The sequence below is a fragment of the Penicillium canariense genome (genome assembly GCF_028826845.1).
Source record: "Penicillium canariense strain IBT 26290 chromosome Unknown utg000002l_segment0_segment0, whole genome shotgun sequence".
Lineage (NCBI taxonomy): Eukaryota > Fungi > Ascomycota > Eurotiomycetes > Eurotiales > Aspergillaceae > Penicillium > Penicillium canariense.
The window spans coordinates 1,992,482-2,009,450 of NW_026622729.1; the positions used below are offsets into that span (position 1 = coordinate 1,992,482).

At 54.8% G+C, this 16,969-nt stretch overlaps 5 protein-coding genes across 5 annotated transcripts; 1 reads left to right on the plus strand and 4 right to left on the minus strand.

Annotated features, from left to right (window-relative positions):
- Window positions 1-7,931: 7,931 nt before the first annotated feature.
- N7482_003932 (sucrase/ferredoxin-like domain-containing protein) lies at window positions 7,932-9,091 on the minus strand (the record flags this gene model as incomplete). The annotated part of the gene is made up of 2 exons (XM_056686057.1): window positions 7,932-8,633; window positions 8,699-9,091. The coding sequence occupies 2 exons, from the start codon at window positions 9,089-9,091 to the stop codon at window positions 7,932-7,934; spliced, it is 1,095 nt and encodes a 364-aa protein (XP_056544799.1).
- Window positions 9,092-9,374: 283 nt separating this feature from the next.
- N7482_003933 (uncharacterized protein) lies at window positions 9,375-10,589 on the minus strand (the record flags this gene model as incomplete). Its single annotated transcript, XM_056686058.1, has 1 exon — window positions 9,375-10,589. The coding sequence occupies one exon, from the start codon at window positions 10,587-10,589 to the stop codon at window positions 9,375-9,377; it is 1,215 nt and encodes a 404-aa protein (XP_056544800.1).
- A 376-nt stretch (window positions 10,590-10,965) lies between these two features.
- N7482_003934 (3-keto-steroid reductase) lies at window positions 10,966-12,370 on the plus strand (the record flags this gene model as incomplete). Its single annotated transcript, XM_056686059.1, has 2 exons — window positions 10,966-11,030; window positions 11,116-12,370. 2 exons carry the CDS (start codon window positions 10,966-10,968, stop codon window positions 12,368-12,370), a joined length of 1,320 nt encoding a protein of 439 aa, XP_056544801.1.
- Window positions 12,371-13,018: 648 nt separating this feature from the next.
- Window positions 13,019-14,355, minus strand: N7482_003935 (mannose-1-phosphate guanyltransferase; the record flags this gene model as incomplete). The annotated part of the gene is made up of 4 exons (XM_056686060.1): window positions 13,019-13,038; window positions 13,094-14,117; window positions 14,240-14,283; window positions 14,349-14,355. 4 exons carry the CDS (start codon window positions 14,353-14,355, stop codon window positions 13,019-13,021), a joined length of 1,095 nt encoding a protein of 364 aa, XP_056544802.1.
- A 770-nt stretch (window positions 14,356-15,125) lies between these two features.
- Window positions 15,126-16,220, minus strand: N7482_003936 (uncharacterized protein; the record flags this gene model as incomplete). The annotated part of the gene is made up of 1 exon (XM_056686061.1): window positions 15,126-16,220. One exon carries the CDS (start codon window positions 16,218-16,220, stop codon window positions 15,126-15,128), a length of 1,095 nt encoding a protein of 364 aa, XP_056544803.1.
- Window positions 16,221-16,969: the final 749 nt, after the last annotated feature.

The window sequence follows — 16,969 nt, forward strand, 5'->3', positions numbered from 1 at the left end:
ACCCCCACATTACCGTCCATTCATCCAGGTCGACCAGGCCACTAGACCCAGTCAACGTTGGCGGTACGGACCTACCGTTCCTCTAGGTCGTGGGAGAGAGGAGGGGGGGGGCCATTTGGAACCTGGTTCCAGGCCTCCCGACCCACCACTGACTAGGCCAACCTAGTTGACAGACCCTCGCTAGGCTGGACCGGGCAAGGTGCGTGGGGATATACGAGGTGGGTACTGAGTCCAGCGGATCCGTATGTTACAGGGACAGACTACGGTACCATGTTCAATTTTTAATTCAGGAGCATGGATGACCTCCCAGTGCGTAAGCTGTTGGTCAAAGTCCGCGTTCCTAGATGACCAGAAGAATAAAGCTAATGAGCCTAGGGGATCCGACACGCCCCGACTACGACGATTCGCTATCCCGCCCTTCTGGATCCCTCCGATAGCCAATCTGGGCCATATGCCGGACTTCACGCGGTGCCGGCTCGGTGCGCTCACAGGGTCTGGATTCTGGCCTCTTTGGAATCTATCTGGCCTAGCTTTGGAAGGGGGTAAGGAGCCCAAAAAACGACAAAATGTAAACAGTCCAAAGTCAAAACAAAAGTAAAAGGGGGAAAAAGAAAACAAAAAGTAAAGACGAGAAGACAGACAAAGACAGAGTTCCCCAGTTCGCCCCCGGTTCGCCCCCAGGGATCAGAGGATACATCTGGGGTACATGTACCTCGTCCTGTAGTGCTACAATCCACAATAGTCCAACCTGCAGCATACTCCGGACGATGCTCGCTATGATATCATCGCCGAGCACTCTCTCATGACAGTTGGGAATTCAGCCACTCAAGAACCTCGGCGAAAGCACATCCAACAGCCAGAGCCAAGCCACTGCTGGGTCCACCGTCCATGCCTAGCCGGACTCTGGCCCCATTCGGTCCCTCGACGGTGGGGGCCCTCGAGAAGAGAAAGTACAGAGTAGACGAAAGGCCCACGCTAACTCTGTACATTCACAGACGATTGTCCCAGCAAAAGAGCAAGCTCTCGGAGGCTAGTGTGCAGAGAGGCTACTTGACACGCTGCGTCCCCCTCCTTCGGAGAGCCAATGAGGGCCCGGCATTCAGCCGTTCAGATTCCAAAAGCCCATAGTCCCCGTTAATACTCCCGGATCAGAGAAGCAAGAGACCCCAGTCCAATAAGGCAGCAGGAGGAGATATCGTAATATCACGACTGGTGCGGGATATTCTCGCCGCAAGGGATGCTGTCCATGACGCGGCTTTCTGGCCCTCGCAACTTACGCGGGAACAGCTGCTTCGGGAACGCGGAGTCGGGGCTTTCCACGGAGTCGCTTTTCTCTCGCAAAGGGTTTCCCCCCTCGTGGTTTCCCAGCTGAGCAGTTTCATTGCCAAGTCCCGTATAGATTGACATCCAGTCGACCGGGTCATTTCCTTAAGGTTGGGGCTGTTCCCTGGGCGATCTAGAGGCATGGAACGACTCCACTCGGCTAACCCTCATCTTACCACCGGACCGTATGGTTTAGTAATTGGTATTCTGATTCTGTACGAGAAACATACTGTACAAACGATCGAAAGCATTTGCCCTCCTACAGTACTGTAGTCCGCCAAAAACAAGGGAATCTCGCATACCATTCCCCCCGAAGCAAAGTCCTCTCCGATTGAGACCTTAGTTCCCGGCACTACCAGGAGAGGAATGGATTTTAGTGTCGGATAGACTTTGTGAATGAGGCAGCACCCGCCTGATTTGGGCGCGCTGTAGAAGGGAGAAAACAAGAGTACTGACCACCCCCCCCCCCTGGGGGCTACTGCATCATAGCGGTTACCCTCGACGGAGTACCGCGCAAATGAATGTATGGAGCTAATTAAGGGCCCTCTTCCTCGGTGACCATCTCACAGCCATACCCATTCCAAGATCCTTGGATTTCGTTTCGCATTTCCTGGTGTGGAAGACGCCGGTCGATCCTGGGAAGTACTGTAGACGTCAAACAGCTGTTTTTCCCTTTGCCGCGGCACGCTAAGTTTACCAGGGTTAGGCAAAAAGGTTTCTGCATGGGACTTTCTCCCCCCGATGAATGGTGAAAATGACGGTGGCGATGATGGAAGTGGAAGGTCGACAGCGCGATGCTGGGCTGCCCCTCACGAGCATGGCGGTTGGCCTCGGGTGCGCGATGCCAATCACCGTTGGCCCTCGATCTCTGGGCCCCGTCAACAGTCGGGGGAAAAGCTTTGATCGGCGCCCCGTCGATGGGACAGCCATGCCCACCACGGATCAGGGACCTGCCAAGAGAGACCCTGGGTCCATACAGTAGATCATTAGGCAGCGGAGGCAGCGGCGGCACGGTGGCATCTGCTGCTGAACGTGGAAATCCACTCTGGTAATCTTAACCGCCGAAGATCTCATCGGATCCTTCAACCTTATTATCCCAACCATGAGACAGGCCGCATGGTATTGAAGGATGAGAGATGAGCAGTGCGCCACAAGGAATGTGGGAATCCATGATCCGGTGAAGCTAAGTCAACAGCAGGGCGAACTAACCACAAAAAGCGTCCTGCTGAGACCCTGCCGGGTTCGAGATCGGCAAGCCTTCGGGTTTTGTTTCGCCTCCACAGACCGTGGTGCATGCCGATGGGGGCCTCATGGCCTGTAAGAGGGAAGCCCGATCGGGGCCCCACGCTCCAATGACGGTATCTCGCAAACAAAAAATTGCATGCCTACTGGTGGGAAACACGCGATGGAAAGCATCGGTCTGGCATCAGTCAGGGAATGCGCCCCCTGCAACTGATCCCGCCTCAATGGGAAACAATCGTCGTCCGCCATTGGCGTAATTCGGCGTTTGGGGGGGGGGGGGGGGGGGCGCATGGCAGGGCATGGCAAAGCATGGCAGAGCATAGTCTGGCGCCTCCTCCTGCACCCATGAAGAAACAAGGGACATCACCACGGCGTACTCCGTACGGCGCTGGATGCAATCAATCAAACAAATCAACCTAGTCCGTACAGCGCCGAGAATACCGAGTGGATCCCATACTGGCGCTATCCCCCACTGGACCCCAGGTTATCATCCTGGACGCCGCTCCGGGATTAGCTTCCTAGAAGATAACACAGTGGGACCCAAACTTCTGTGGCGTCTCAAACGCCCCCGGACCGAATATCCGTTCAAAGAGGATGGTGGCGGACCGCGTGGAGTGGGCCCCCGTCTCAAGAAGGATATTCGGAGCGGCTATCGAGGATTTATTTTTATACTGGTCCAAAGGGGATGCGATGGATGCGATGGATGCGATGGATGCTATGGATGCTATGGATGCTATGGATGCTAGTAGGGGCATTGGATCGACCTCGCCAGCAGGGCCCATGGGCTTAGGGCTTATGGCTTATGGCCCAAGTCCACGGGAAAATCGTGCAGTACCTGCGACAGGGCTGGTCAACAAAGGGAGGGCGGCTCGAGCGGACGAAACAAAGAACCCGAAAGAAAACCGTATGAATCCCTTTCCTTTTTCCCACGAACCTGGTCATCGGATTGATCCAGTCGACGTTCGTTTTTTTTTCTTTGGCGGGACCAATATCCGGGCAGGGCTGGGGGGAATGAAATCGACTGGATGAGGATTCCGAGCATTCTCGAACCCACATGTGTTTGCTTTCTCCCCCCCCTCTGCAGTCTCGTACCGACGTGGTGGATGGCATTGTCCCTATCACGCGAAAGCGGGAAGAAGGAGATTGTGATGAGGGTGCATGAGAAGTCCGGGGGTTGACGACAGAGTTAGTGTGGGCTCAGCTCCGTTCACTTGGCTCAGACGGTTCACACGCTTCGCCGCTGACATAGACGTGCCCATCGCATCTCCCATGCCTCCGTGAGTCCCGACTGCCCTCGGGCCGGCTACCCCGCATTTTAGAAGGGGACAAAATGATGCAATACACCCCCTTGACGGCTCAGCCTTTCTCATGGGGATGCGGACACGAACTGACCGGCTTCTCTCGGCGTGGGGTTGGGTCAAGATGGGTCGGTCATCTGGTTCGGGGACGGTGGAGACCAAGGTTGTGCCCCCGACGACCGTGCTCATACCCGCAAATGTTTAACTTATTCCCGACAGTGTGCCATGTGAAGCCAAGAATATCGCCGACTCTGTCAGGTGTCCCGTGCATACGCTGACTGATATGGCGGAATGATGATTGATGGGTCTGGGGGAAGACTGATTACGATATTATATACAAGATCAAGGGCCCCCTGATTAGGGTATAAACACGCAGCGCTCGTTCGCTGGCGGCACATAGATGACCAACAATGAATTTCGTCCGAGGCCATTTAGTGTATATTCAACTATCGAAAAGAGGAAACTCTAGTGTTTGTATGGTGGCAGAATGGGAAAGGAAGGAAGAGAGATTCAGCAAAATATCAGGACATGCCTTTGTCTCAGAAGCGGGAAGCCATTTCTTGCGAGTAGTTGCCATCGCACGATCGAGACCAGCCCTTATGAGTTGGAGATAATCCTAAACATCGACATGATACAAGGTTTGAAAGGATTTGTCATTTGATTCTTTGCTGCTGTAGATGGTCTGCGTGGTCACTCCAATCTTCCTCTACATATTTCATAGAAAGTGATAACACAAACCCGTAACCCCGCTCAGCAATCTGTAGGTGGGAGGAGAAAAGCGGTCCCAAGATACCAACATCGGTGACGCTCGCCTCTCGGAGTGCTCTTGTTTTCCCAAATAACCCCTCTAGGTGTCAAGTCCAGGAGCCATGTCCTTCACCTGGCCCCTTGCATCTTTTGCAGTATCAAAGTCGTTGGGTTCCGAGACCGGCTCATTAAAATGCGGTGACCGGAGGGACATCGGCGCTGCGGGTTGCAGCTGGCGATACCCTCGGCTAAGGAATGCCCTTTCGATGGGGAACTTGCTGAGATCCCAGACACACGTAATCAATGTCAATCCCTGCATGCTGATAACGCGGCTGATATCCCCAACAGAGGGACGGGACGTGAGGATGTAAGAGCTAGATGATTGATCGGGTCTATTTTGATTGTTGGATTGTCACGGACATATTGGATTTGGCTTGATAGCTACGCATAAATGCCCCCCGGCAACGGTCTCATGCTGACGCGTTCCCGTTCTCTACGCAGATGGCATGCTCCATTTCCGCGCCTTTGCACCTTCCATCTATCACCTTGCATCTTTCCCGGATCAACCCGAAGCCTAGTGAACATGGATCATGGATACTGACTTCCCAGCCCACCAGTTAGAAGGCGATGGGGAGCAGATAGCTCTCAATATCAGCTCTTGATCATCTCTAGCGTCTTATGTGGGCAACAGGGAATACTCAATTACTGACGGCGCTCCAGATCTTTGAAGGCACTTACTGTAGAGGCGCAGGCTGTGATATCCCTGTTGAATCTTAAATGGAATTTGTCATCGAGATGACGCAAGTGATACTTCTTGGGCTCTGCCGGCTATCTACTATTCAGGAATCATCCTCATCCCAGATGGAAAGCTAGTCTGCTACCTTCCTACTCCTCCCTACTCCTCCCTACTTATCAAGGACTGCCCGAAACAACGGGCCAGGATGGTAACGAGTCGGGACAATTGTCCGCCAGCATTTCCCCGTCGGCCCAACCACATGTCTCTACTCATCTAATGCGAGCGCTGGTTGCCGTCAGATTGGACGACTTTCGCGCTTCCTAGCTCATTGGTTGGTGGGATCATATGTAGCCTACATAGATTGCCAGATGTGTTTGATCCGCCTCGTGCTGCACGATTTGGAAGAGCTTTTATGTCACTGGTCGCTCACACGTAGAATGGCCGATCATCTGCAAGATGCTGGCGACTCCTTGCCTCTCCACCCGGTGCTTGCGTCTGTCTCGCCCACTTTTCCTGGTCTTTCGTCAGAGTGTCGGTCAAGAGGCACGTCGAGACTGAGCTGCTAGTGTGATCCGGAAACTCTCCAGATTTCTCACGCGGATGATCGTGGGACGGAATCCTGGTTTGGGGCTGTAGGTAAGCCACCGTCTTTCCTTCCCCCTCCTGATGCTTATGGTTTAGGGTAGCCACTTGTGGGATGTACGGAGTACCTTCATCCCCATCCCTCAGAATAAGAAGAAAAAAACCCACGAACAGAACCAATGTAAAACCAAAACCAATCGAGACAGAACGCAAAAAAAGGGGAGGGCCTGGCTGCCCGCTCATGAATTGCTACATTTGTCTATTTGGCGAGTTTCGTTGCCCCGCGGTCCAGTTCACAGTGGCGACGCCACCGTGAACTGATATGCTCACCTCCTTACTGATGGCGATGGTGTTGCCGTAACAGTCGACATGTCCGGTCTCCCCTCCTACTGATGCGGCCGACCGAGGCTCAGTCGATTGTCGCCGGGGACATTTTGAAGCAAACGAGAGTCCACAAGGGGGTTGCAAGTCGCCCTGCTAAGACAGCGGGATTAATCTTCCGAACTATGAACCCCTCCGGGCTTCATCGACTGCGAAACGAGGGTATCCACCTATTCCGATCATGATCAAGATCATCTGTCCGTGACGTGATGGTGGGTACCTGGCCCAATTCCAACAATTCTCTGTCCGATGTGGAAGGATGTCCCCAGGCAAATCCCCCTTCCTCTGCCTGTTGACTTGTCTCGGTCAAGATGACTGCAATTAATCATTCAAAGAGGAGGGCGAGCTGAGGCTGAGCGTGATGGCGGACTGTACTGCGAGGAGGTACCTGAGCAGGTACCTGAAGTATACCCGATACCTCCTGGAGGAGCGGAGTCGGGCCAGAGATCTCGACGGGATCGAGTAGTCATTCCTCCGTCCCCCGCCAGTCATCTGATCGGTTGTCTCCGATGCAGATGGCAAATGGGCAAATGGGCAAAAGAACCCCATGCACAGTGACGTCGTCGGGGCTTGTGGCTTCACAGGCTTACCTCTCCAGTCGCGACCAGCTGCACTGCCGGCTCGGCACTCGGGTACGCATGCACGCATTGTCATGTGGATGGGGAAGGTGGGCTGTAGCCTGAGGGGAAACGGTGGACAGTGGAGGGTGGAGGGTGGAGGGTGGAGGGTGGAGGGGTGTGGGATGCAGGATGCGCGATGTGCCTGGCACAGGGGAGAGGCGGAGGGTACTATTGTCGACAGGGGTTGGACGGAATCCCTTTGCTTTGCCTCTTGCCTTCGTGCCAGCACGGGAACAGGAGATACTACGAGAGACGACCAGGGCAACCAGTGGTCAATCGGAGACGGGCTGGAGAATGTCACCCTGCGCGGCAGTGCAGGTAGCCAGTACTTGGGTGACGGCTGGTGAAGCCTGGTCGATATTCGGCCGCTGCTAAGAGTCCAACAGACCAGCATTGGACCACGCCGTCCAATTGGACTTCCTCGTTGCAGACCCGTGGGCCGGCTTGAGTTTGGTCTTGCCTGGTCTCTATTGCATATGCCATTAATAGCCTCCTTGATGGCATTCAGGCCGGGCCTGGGCTCGTCTGCGGCGCTCCGGGGCGAGGCCCCGTTTTCGGCATCGAACGACGCCGTCCTGAGGGGCCATTGGTCTCGCTCAAAGGAGCTAGGCTTGCCCGGTCGACGGAGACGTAAGGCTGCTCGCTGTGATGGGAAGGGGGAAATACAATCGTGGTGGCGCGACAATGCGACTCTAATCTGCTCGGTTTCCTATTCAGAAGAGTTCGGCCATTCGCTGCAATGCACACATTGGCACATCAGCCGGCAGCTCTCGACGGCATTTGGGGTTGATGAGACGGTTAGACGGCAAGCCGTCTCCATGCAAAGGCGCCGGCATCTGGACTGCCTGCGGTTGGTCCAAATCCATGCTATATTGTGCTATATTGTGCTATATACAAGTCCATAATCTATACCCATGCTCTTATCATATCCATATCCATATCCCTATCCCTATCCATGTCCATATCCATATCCCTGAAGACAAAGGAAACTCACTCCTCAGTCTACCAGCTCGTCACCCCCCGTGCCCGATCAAAGCCACCCCGCAACTGCTTCCCGGGCTTGAGCACCTTGCCCTGAAGCACTGTATACCGAATGATATTCTCGCACTCCTCCGGCCGCACGCGCGCCAGCCAGATGCCCTGCGCCGCGCCCTCGTCATTCTCGCTGGCGTCGGCGCCTTCCCGCTTGTACCAGTCAAAGTCGCGCCGCCGGTACACGATCACGTTCGCCGAGTACTTGTGGCCGCCGACATGGCTGATAAAGTAGATGCCCACGCCGCCGGGCCGCGTGTCGTCCATGTCGCGATACAGGCCCAGCGGGCGCAGATGGCGCTCGAACTCGCGGCGCAGAAGAGGCGCGGACTGGCCGCAGCGGGCGTCGCGGGTGCGCTGGGAGCAGAGGAGGATGACGGCGGCATGGGGGCAGGGATGTGAGCGGAGCGGGGTTGAGAGGGATGTGTTTGGTGGCTGTGGGGATTCCTTCCCATCCCGGCCTGCTTGGCTTGCTGGTGAGGCGCCCAGTGGTGTGGTTGTTGTCAGAGACTTGTTGACAAAGTGCTCGATCAAGTCCGGCGCCAATTGCGGGGTGACATGCTCGACGACCGTGAAACTGGGCAGCAGAAGCACGTCTGTGGGCTGCTTGCCCGCCTCGTGCATGTGGTATTCGTCTGGGACGGGCATGTTGGATGCGGACAGCTTGAGTCTCTGGATGGCGAGGTATGAGTGGTCTTTCAGACGACAGGGGAGATACACTGGTCGATTCGGCTTACCCCATTGCTCGGTTCTACTCCTCCTTTCTCGATCGCCTCCATCACACTGCCCACCTCGTCGGCCACGTCGCGCACCCAGTCTGACTTCCCCGTAGCCACCAGCAAATGTGTCGCCCACCCCTTGACCTGTCCATATAACTCGTCTTCATGGTCAATGTCGAATTTGGCGGGGTATTTCACAGTACATGTTGCACAGTCGTGCAGGCATTCCTCGCCATCCACAGCCGGATCTGGCTTTGTGAATAGCTGATCAGATTCAGAGACGGACCGGAATCCCTCCTGGGCAAGCGCATTGTCGCCCACGGCGTCGGTGTCGGTGTCGGTCCTGGAGGAAACGAGGGAAACATTGGAGGAGCTGAAGAGCGAGGACGTGCCCCGGCGGAAGAGGTGCATTGTAAGGACAAGTGAGCGAGCTCTGCGGTGTCTGCAGCGATAATCTTGGGAAATAATAAAGGTAAAATTGGCCACGGCACCCGACTGTGCGCCGTTTTCTCTCGCTATGACGCGTAACACTCGAGAAATAATCTTATCAATCATTTGCATTTATGCCAAGTCTCGGAACTCTTTCCGCATGACTAAGCGCCCCCGGGGGTCGGTTCGATAAGGTGCTATTCATGGTATTGGGTCTATAACTAATGTACACGGTCTGATGGGGTGGGATGCAAACGTGGGCATTTTATTCTCTACGGCCTGCGTAGTGAATGGTGTACGGCAGATCCCCCGGACTCTGCGTCTGTGCCAGGCGGATCACACTGCCTCCGGAGCTACCAGACTGGCCCGATGGGACACGCTGGAATGATCGAGTTGACGGTGTGCGCAACGGACCCCGCCCGTTGTAAGTGCCGCTAGCAGCTGAAAATCTGGAGATGGGGCTCGGCCCTGCGGGGGCTGTATCGTAACCGGACTGGGTTTCCCATGTAGACGCATTGGACGGTCGAAGACTGTTACTCCGCATTGGCGTGAACGTACCATCGTATCCGAAGTGGTCAACGGTATCTGTTTCACCCTCTTCGTCCGAAGGCCCAATGACTGACTCGCTATCAGCGCGATGGTAACTCGCGCTATCGCGAATCACGTCTAGTACTGGCGGCGCAAGCGATGTCATCCCCCTCAGTATCTCGGCAAATAGGTGCATCAGCTCTCGAAATTCCGTCTCGTGGAGCTGGTGTGACGAGAAACGCGCACGCTCGTAGAGTGCTAAGAATTCGGAGCCAAGTTCTGGAGGGTTAACGACACCCAGTGTGGTGAGATGCCGAATATACTGCCGCAGGCCCATCGATGCCGGCCTCTGTAGTACTTCCACTACACGCGTATCGGGGAAGGCATCCGGAGCAGCTGATGAGAAATCATCTGCAGGAGCCAGTGAAACGGCTTTCGCTTCAATTAAATTCGGTAGTTCTTGAATGACGGTGCGGTAGGGGAGATCGGGCAGATCGGGCGACGCCGGTGATGACCAGCCTGGGTGTTCGATGTGCCCCCATGGCGGGCGGTCGGGGTCGACGAGGAGATCTTTGTAGCTCTGGAAGCTGTCCAATTCATCTGAGATGTCGCGCGGGCGAGCCTGATACGAGATGACTGCGCTGCGGGCAAGTCCCTCCATCACCAGGCGCCTGACGCTCTTGCTCACATCTTCCTGTTCAACGGGGATCCACGCCTTTGGGATACCGGCCAAGGTGGTGCGATTCGTGTAGATGCGGGTCGCATAAATGAGAATGGCGAGGAGAAAGGTAATGACGTAGGCACCGGTGATGAAGAAGATGTTCGTCAATCGGTGGGTTTGATAGCATTGGTAGATGGCATCGGCCGGAGTAAGGAGGACGAGGCAGAAGCAGATGAGGGCTAGGAGGGAAAAGAAGCTCGAGTTGAGGAAGCGATCGAGTCTCGCGGCCATAACTGTCCGCGCATGCTGTGCGAACTGCACAGCATTTGGTGATCGGATTAGCTGGTTACGTTGACGGGCCAAGCTGGTTGCGCATGTCTGAGTGGATATGCGGTCACGTGTTTAATGTGTACTTTATGATCACGTCGGCTGCCAGCATGGAAGTGCGGCATAAAGAGATCTGGTTTATTTGATAGCCTTTTGTTATCCTTGGTCAAAACCCCTCCCAATGCAGCGCGACTCAAAAACTCAGTTCGATGCAGCTTGGTGTTGTAGATCCACTACCATTCAGGCGCCGGAGCATCACATGATCGCTGTTCCCCGGACCCGAAGAAAAAAAAAAACAACGGGTTCGTTCCATCTTTACTTTTGATAGGGGGTAAGAGTCATGGACAACTGCAAGGCTCCCCGGGAGCCACAAGAACTCTACATATTGGTCACTGGTGCCAACAGGTACGATACAGCCAATTGCCAGACCCCCGCCGCGGGGCTCTATAGGAAACAAAAAGGAGACCCTAAAACTAATTGCTCTATGCAGCGGTCTTGGCTTTTCGATATGCTGTCGCCTCGCCGATGAATTTCTTTCGTCGCATCACTATGATGACTCCTTGACTATCATCTTTACAACCCGGAGTGAGCACAAGGCTCAGGAAACCCGCCGCCGCTTGGAAGCGCACCTCCGATCTTCCACTGCCTCCTCATCCGACACCGCGCGGGTGAAATTCGTTTCCGAGAGCGTCGACTTAGGTGATCTTCTCTCTGTTCGTGAGCTCTCTCGCAAACTCCTGCAGACCATCCCTAAACTCGATGCTGTAATTCTGAATGCTGGAGTTGGTGGTTGGTCGGGAATCAACTGGCCGGAAGCCATTTGGGGCGTCCTCACCGATCTTGTCCATCAAGTGACTTGGCCTTCTTACAAGATCGCGCCTGTGGGTGTCTTGACAGCCAAGCAGACTCCTGAGAAGGAGGAGCCAGCCTTGGGATCTGTCTTCTGCGCCAATGTCTTCGGGCATTACATGCTGGCGCACAACGTGGCACCGCTATTGAAGAAGGCCGAGACTCCCAATGGTCCGGGCCGTGTTATCTGGGTGTCAAGTATCGAGGCTACCATCAAGTGCTTCGACATCAATGACATCCAGGGTTTGCAAACGAAGACCCCTTATGAGTCCTCTAAGGCCCTGACCGATATTCTGGCTCTGACGTCGGACCTACCCAGCACCGCACCGTGGGCGGTGGATAGCTTTATGCACTCCAATAGCGGAACCAAGGCGGACGAGGCCCCAACCATGTATGTTTCTCACCCAGGCATCTGCGCGACATCCATCATCCCGCTCCCGCTCCCCCTTGTCTGGGCGATGGTGGCTACGTTCTGGTTGGCGCGCATGCTTGGCTCGCCCTGGCACCCATTATCTACCTACCTCGGCGCGTGGTCTTCAGTTTTCCTCGCGCTATCCTCGCAAGGTGCGCTCGATGCGACCGAATCCCCCTACCGTCATGCGGGCGGTGGCCGAGTGAAATGGGGCTCTTCCGCGAACCGCTTCGGTGTCGGAAGTCTGAGCAGCACTGAGATCGAGGGCTGGGGGCATGGCGGCGTCGTCGGAACGCCTGTTGTTGAAGCCGATCGAAATCGACCCCGGAGGCGCGGCGCAAAGGATTTGACACGCGAGGAGAAGGAAAAGTTCGAGGAGCTTGGTCGCGGATGTTGGAAGCAGATGGAGGAGCTGCGAATCAAGTGGGATGCCATTCTAGACCAAGCGGAACAGAACAAGGCTGCAGCTGCAAATGCCCAGTGAGGAAGGAATGGGCAAGAAGGAACGGGGCCTGAGCGTTGCCAGCCTTCGCTCCGTTAAATCTGAGGGGACGAGCTCACTAGAACCACTTGTAATCTACTCATAATGTACGTAAAGATTTGTTAATCCATGATACCTTATTATCTTTTGAATCGGATTCGCATCTTCTGAATACCGCCTCTCAATTATTTACACCAACAAAACCCGCCCCGCGCCCATGATATCATTAAAACAGGTAGAGCATGGTTTCGTTGCCCGCCATTTGCCAGGGAAACAAGACCCGCATAAGACAATAAAAAAACGCAGAGGGAGCGGGGATGTAGATAGATAGAAGCAGAGCTTGGACGACTGCAACAGTGGTAGATAGATGAAAAGTCGAGCTCTGACGCAAGGAAGAAAAGACTAAAAGGAGGTAGATGTCGCAAATAGCGGAAATAATCGCGCATCTCCACCATCTAGGTTTCGGGATGATATCGATTATCGGGGAGATACGACGAGAAGGGATAAAAAGTGTGAGCGCAATAGCGGGAGAAGATCATGCAGAAAACGGCTCCGGTGCCATGCATCAAGACGGGGAGGAAGGAAGGTATCGGACGGCGAGAAAGGGATAAGTGTAGAGGGACGTAGCGACGTGAAGGACGAGGGGAGGGATTACATGATAATTGCAGGAACTATACGGCTATTAGCTTTCATGGATCAGACGCTAATGGCGGAGGTTATGCTTACCATCAATGTTCTGCTTGATGCTCTTGTGCGGCAAGATGGAACCACCGTTGACGTATACCTCGTCGGCGATGGTCACATCATCACCCAGGACAGTGACGTTCTCCAGACGAGCCCAGCGACCGACGGAGCTGTTCCATCCAACGATGGTAGACTTGATCCAAGCGTGGTCCTTGATCTTGCTGTTCTCCATCACGACGCAGCGCTGGAGACGGACACCGTCCCCAATCACGACGTTAGGGCCGATGACAACATTGGGACCAATACGGCAGTTGTTGCCAATCTTCGCCGAGGGGTCAACCATGACGTTACCGCCATGCACATAGGGTTCGGAATTGCAGGCCAGCTTCTTGGAGTTGCGCTTGGCGAGGGAGGTGAGGTACAGGCAAGTACCAGTGAGGAAGTCCTTGGGCTGACCAACGTCCATCCAGAAGCCCTCGAGGTCAAAAGAGTGGAGCTGACCGTCCTTGCAAATGGCGGGGAAGGTCTCCTGTTCGATGGAGGTGGGGCGCAATTCGATGCGCTTGAGGACGCTAGGGTTCATGATGTAGATACCAGCGTTGATACGGTTGCCAACGAACTCGACAGGCTTCTCGACAAAGCGGTCAATGCGGGAGGGGTGGTTAGGCTTGTGAACGACGACACCGTACTTGGAGGGCTCGTCAACCTTGGTGACAACGATGGTACCCTCCTGGCCGTGAGCCCTGTGGAACTCGGCCAGCTCCTTGAAGGGGTAGTCGCAAATGACATCCGAGTTCAAAACGAAGAAGGGCGAGTCGTCCTTGCCCAGGATCTTCTCCGCCAGCTTCAACGGGCCAGCCGTGCCCAGCGGTTCCGACTCCACCGAGAATTCAATGTTCACGCCATATTGCTCCTCGTATTTCTTGAGGGCGGCGACCATCACATCAGGGCGGTAGTTGACAGCCAACACAATATCAGTGACACCCGCGGCAGCCAAGCTTTCGACCTGGTGCAGGATCATAGGGCGGTTGCCGAACTCCACCAGCGGCTTAGGGAGAGTAAGAGTCTAGACAGTCAACCGTCAGCCATTGTGTGCCAAAAGAAAAGGAAAAAGCAATTTCCCCGTAAGGCCAAGCATGGAAGCATTGGATAGCTCAATGAATAAATAAGAGGTCGGCAGCGACTTACCAGAGGACGCAGACGGGTCCCGAACCCTCCGACGAGAATGAGAGCTGCGGCGGTCAGTCAGTATGGACGGGGAGGAGGGGTGGGTTGCAGGGAGGAGGGGTTAACATACCCTTCATTGTGGGGGTGGAGAGGATGGGATGAGAGACACCAGCAAAAAGCAATGGAGAAAGAGATCAATGATCGCGACTACGCGACGTGAGGGAGGTTCAGAGAGTGAAATAGCATGATTTAGGGAACACCTGGCCGTTGATGGATTTATTTTTATCAGGAGGGAAGAGGGTGGGGCACGTGAGTGGCACCGTGATTGGCGGCGAGGGGCACGTTTGCAGCGAGGAAAAGGGGGCGGCCCTTCCCTTCACGCTCCGTACCTGTCCCTCCGGACTTTGTACTTGTCCAGACTACAATTCCGGTTCAGGTCTGCTAATGGATCCATGGTCACTGTTGTCTCAATGTTGCGATGGTTTTCTTCCCTGGTTTCTCCCTCTCGAGCTGCTGCTCATCCCCCCGGGTGGTGGGCATTGGTCTCGCACTGGGTCGTGCTGGGCCTGGCTAGCCCAGCCCATCCCGGCCAATGCATCCAATGCCGCCTTTGACTGGATCGGGGCCACCAAGATGGCTTCCCCGCGAACTTAGACCGGTGTGCTTCACTCCCATCGCGGGTCAGACGATCTCACCCCTGACGGTAGCACTCCGTGTCTATCCTGGTATTTGCTGTAGTATTAGGTAGATGGTTGGTTGCGGTCGGCGCAGGACGCGTGGAGAGAGGTCCGAAGCAGGTCTCCCCATCCGTCGCCCCACTCATCCCTCCTTCATCTGCCTGGGACAATTCCCAAATTGCGGACCCATCGACGCATCCCGAATACTTGGTCTCGCTCCTCTCCCCCTCTCATTGTGTGTCCGGGGGCAGCTGCCGATGGCCACGTTGTGCCTGAGACATTCCTGACAGGCTACCGCCTGCTCCATCCGTCGCACCCACAAACTGCAGGACCCATTCCCGCACTCTGCGAGCCTTCTGCCGCGGCAGATCGTCATGCAAATCGTGGAGGCTATTCAGTTCGAACCCGCTCTTGTAGAATCCAGCCGCATCCGTCGTGTCTCCTGGTCGTCGGTGCAGCAGATCGACTCTGGTCATGCCTCCCCGCAAACTCTGTCCGTAAACCCGATTCCGGAATGAACTGAGCCCTACGGTGCGAAGCAAGATAATGTCTTGAGGGCGGAGCATGGCCAGCGATCGACTGAGGTGATCAGCCTGAGGAGTCTTGGCAGCAGTGGGCTTTTCGGGAGGAACCCAGAAGTTGACCGCAAAGCCAGTCCTTGTCTCATCGCCGACGATCAGTTCAATTATATCAAGCTCAGTCTTCCATTGTCGGGTCACTATACGACGTGGTGGGTGGACAGCAATGACTCCGACGACCAAGTTAACTGTCACTGTCTGTGGTGTGATGGACTGCAGATGTCTTGCGGTGGGAAGGTCCTGCAGATCGCTGAGAGGGCCAGGAATTCGGAGTGAAGGAGGCAATCCGTGGACAAGTTCTTCTGCGGATGAGCAAGTGGTGGGTGCTTCCAAAGTCTCTGGCTGTGGTCCGCTCTCCTGTGTAGATTCTTCCTCTCGTGATCCCGAAGCAAACATCTCTGATGTTTCGTGCACGACAAATGAATGGTTGTAGAACTCTGAGAGGACTGAGTCCTCGTCCATTGACTCGTTATCAGCCGTCACCAGCTGATGTGTGGACAGGAAGTTTGGGTTTTCTGGGCCGTGATAGAAGGCATGGTAGTCTGTCGGTAGCTCAGTGCAAAGAGGTTGAAGAGCTCTCCATTTGGCAGAAACTCTGCTTTGGACAAGAAATGACTGGTGCTCATCAATGGTGTCTGTTCCTTGGAATGGTTGGATGGCGCTGTTGAGAAGCTCATCCTTCTCCCAGTCTAAACTGCCAGGCAATGGAGCACCCATCAAAAAGATCGTGTTTGGGGACATAACCATAGATGCCGAGCTACAAGCTTTTTGTAGCTGTAGCCCGGGCTTGTTTCCCCGCGTGAGTGAGGCTATTTAAGCCAGCATGTACTCCGTAGTCCCATGCTCGTGAATGCAGGTGGTTGGGTAAGGGATCTGCATAAGATCAATCATCGAAGATACAGACGCTGGCATCAAAGTCCCATGTGAGGGAGGCTATATGTGAACAGTTGTTCTTGGTGTCTGCATTGTAGTCTTAGAGGTGCATAGGTGACAGATGTTGTTAAGGGTTGGACTTGATAAAACGGTGGTCACCACAGAAACTCGGACAGGCCCGAACCATGGGATGCCGACGGTGGACGGCAGGCATCTACGTCTATATCGCTAACCAGCTCACGCTTTCCTGGAACCACATACCTCATTTAGGACAAGTAGGTTCATTCAAATACATTCAAGAGTTATCAGCTAGATGCTCTCCAGATAATTATTCTATGCTCCACTCGAAATCGCAGACTAATTAGACCTCGAAGAGCATGAGAGTAGTGGATGCCTCAGGACCACTGTAAATCACGTGATCGTCCAGGTAAGCACACGGGCCCGAGTGGCAACTAACAGTCGCCGCAGGCCCGCCGCCGGAGCAAAAGCCATCGTCACCGTCCTCTCCATCGCCTCCGCTCTCACTGTCGGTCATGGCAGTTGCCCCAAACCGAAACTGAATTTTGTCTGCTTTCTCTTGGTCGCAGATTCCAACGAACCCCGTCATCGAGAGCACATTCTCC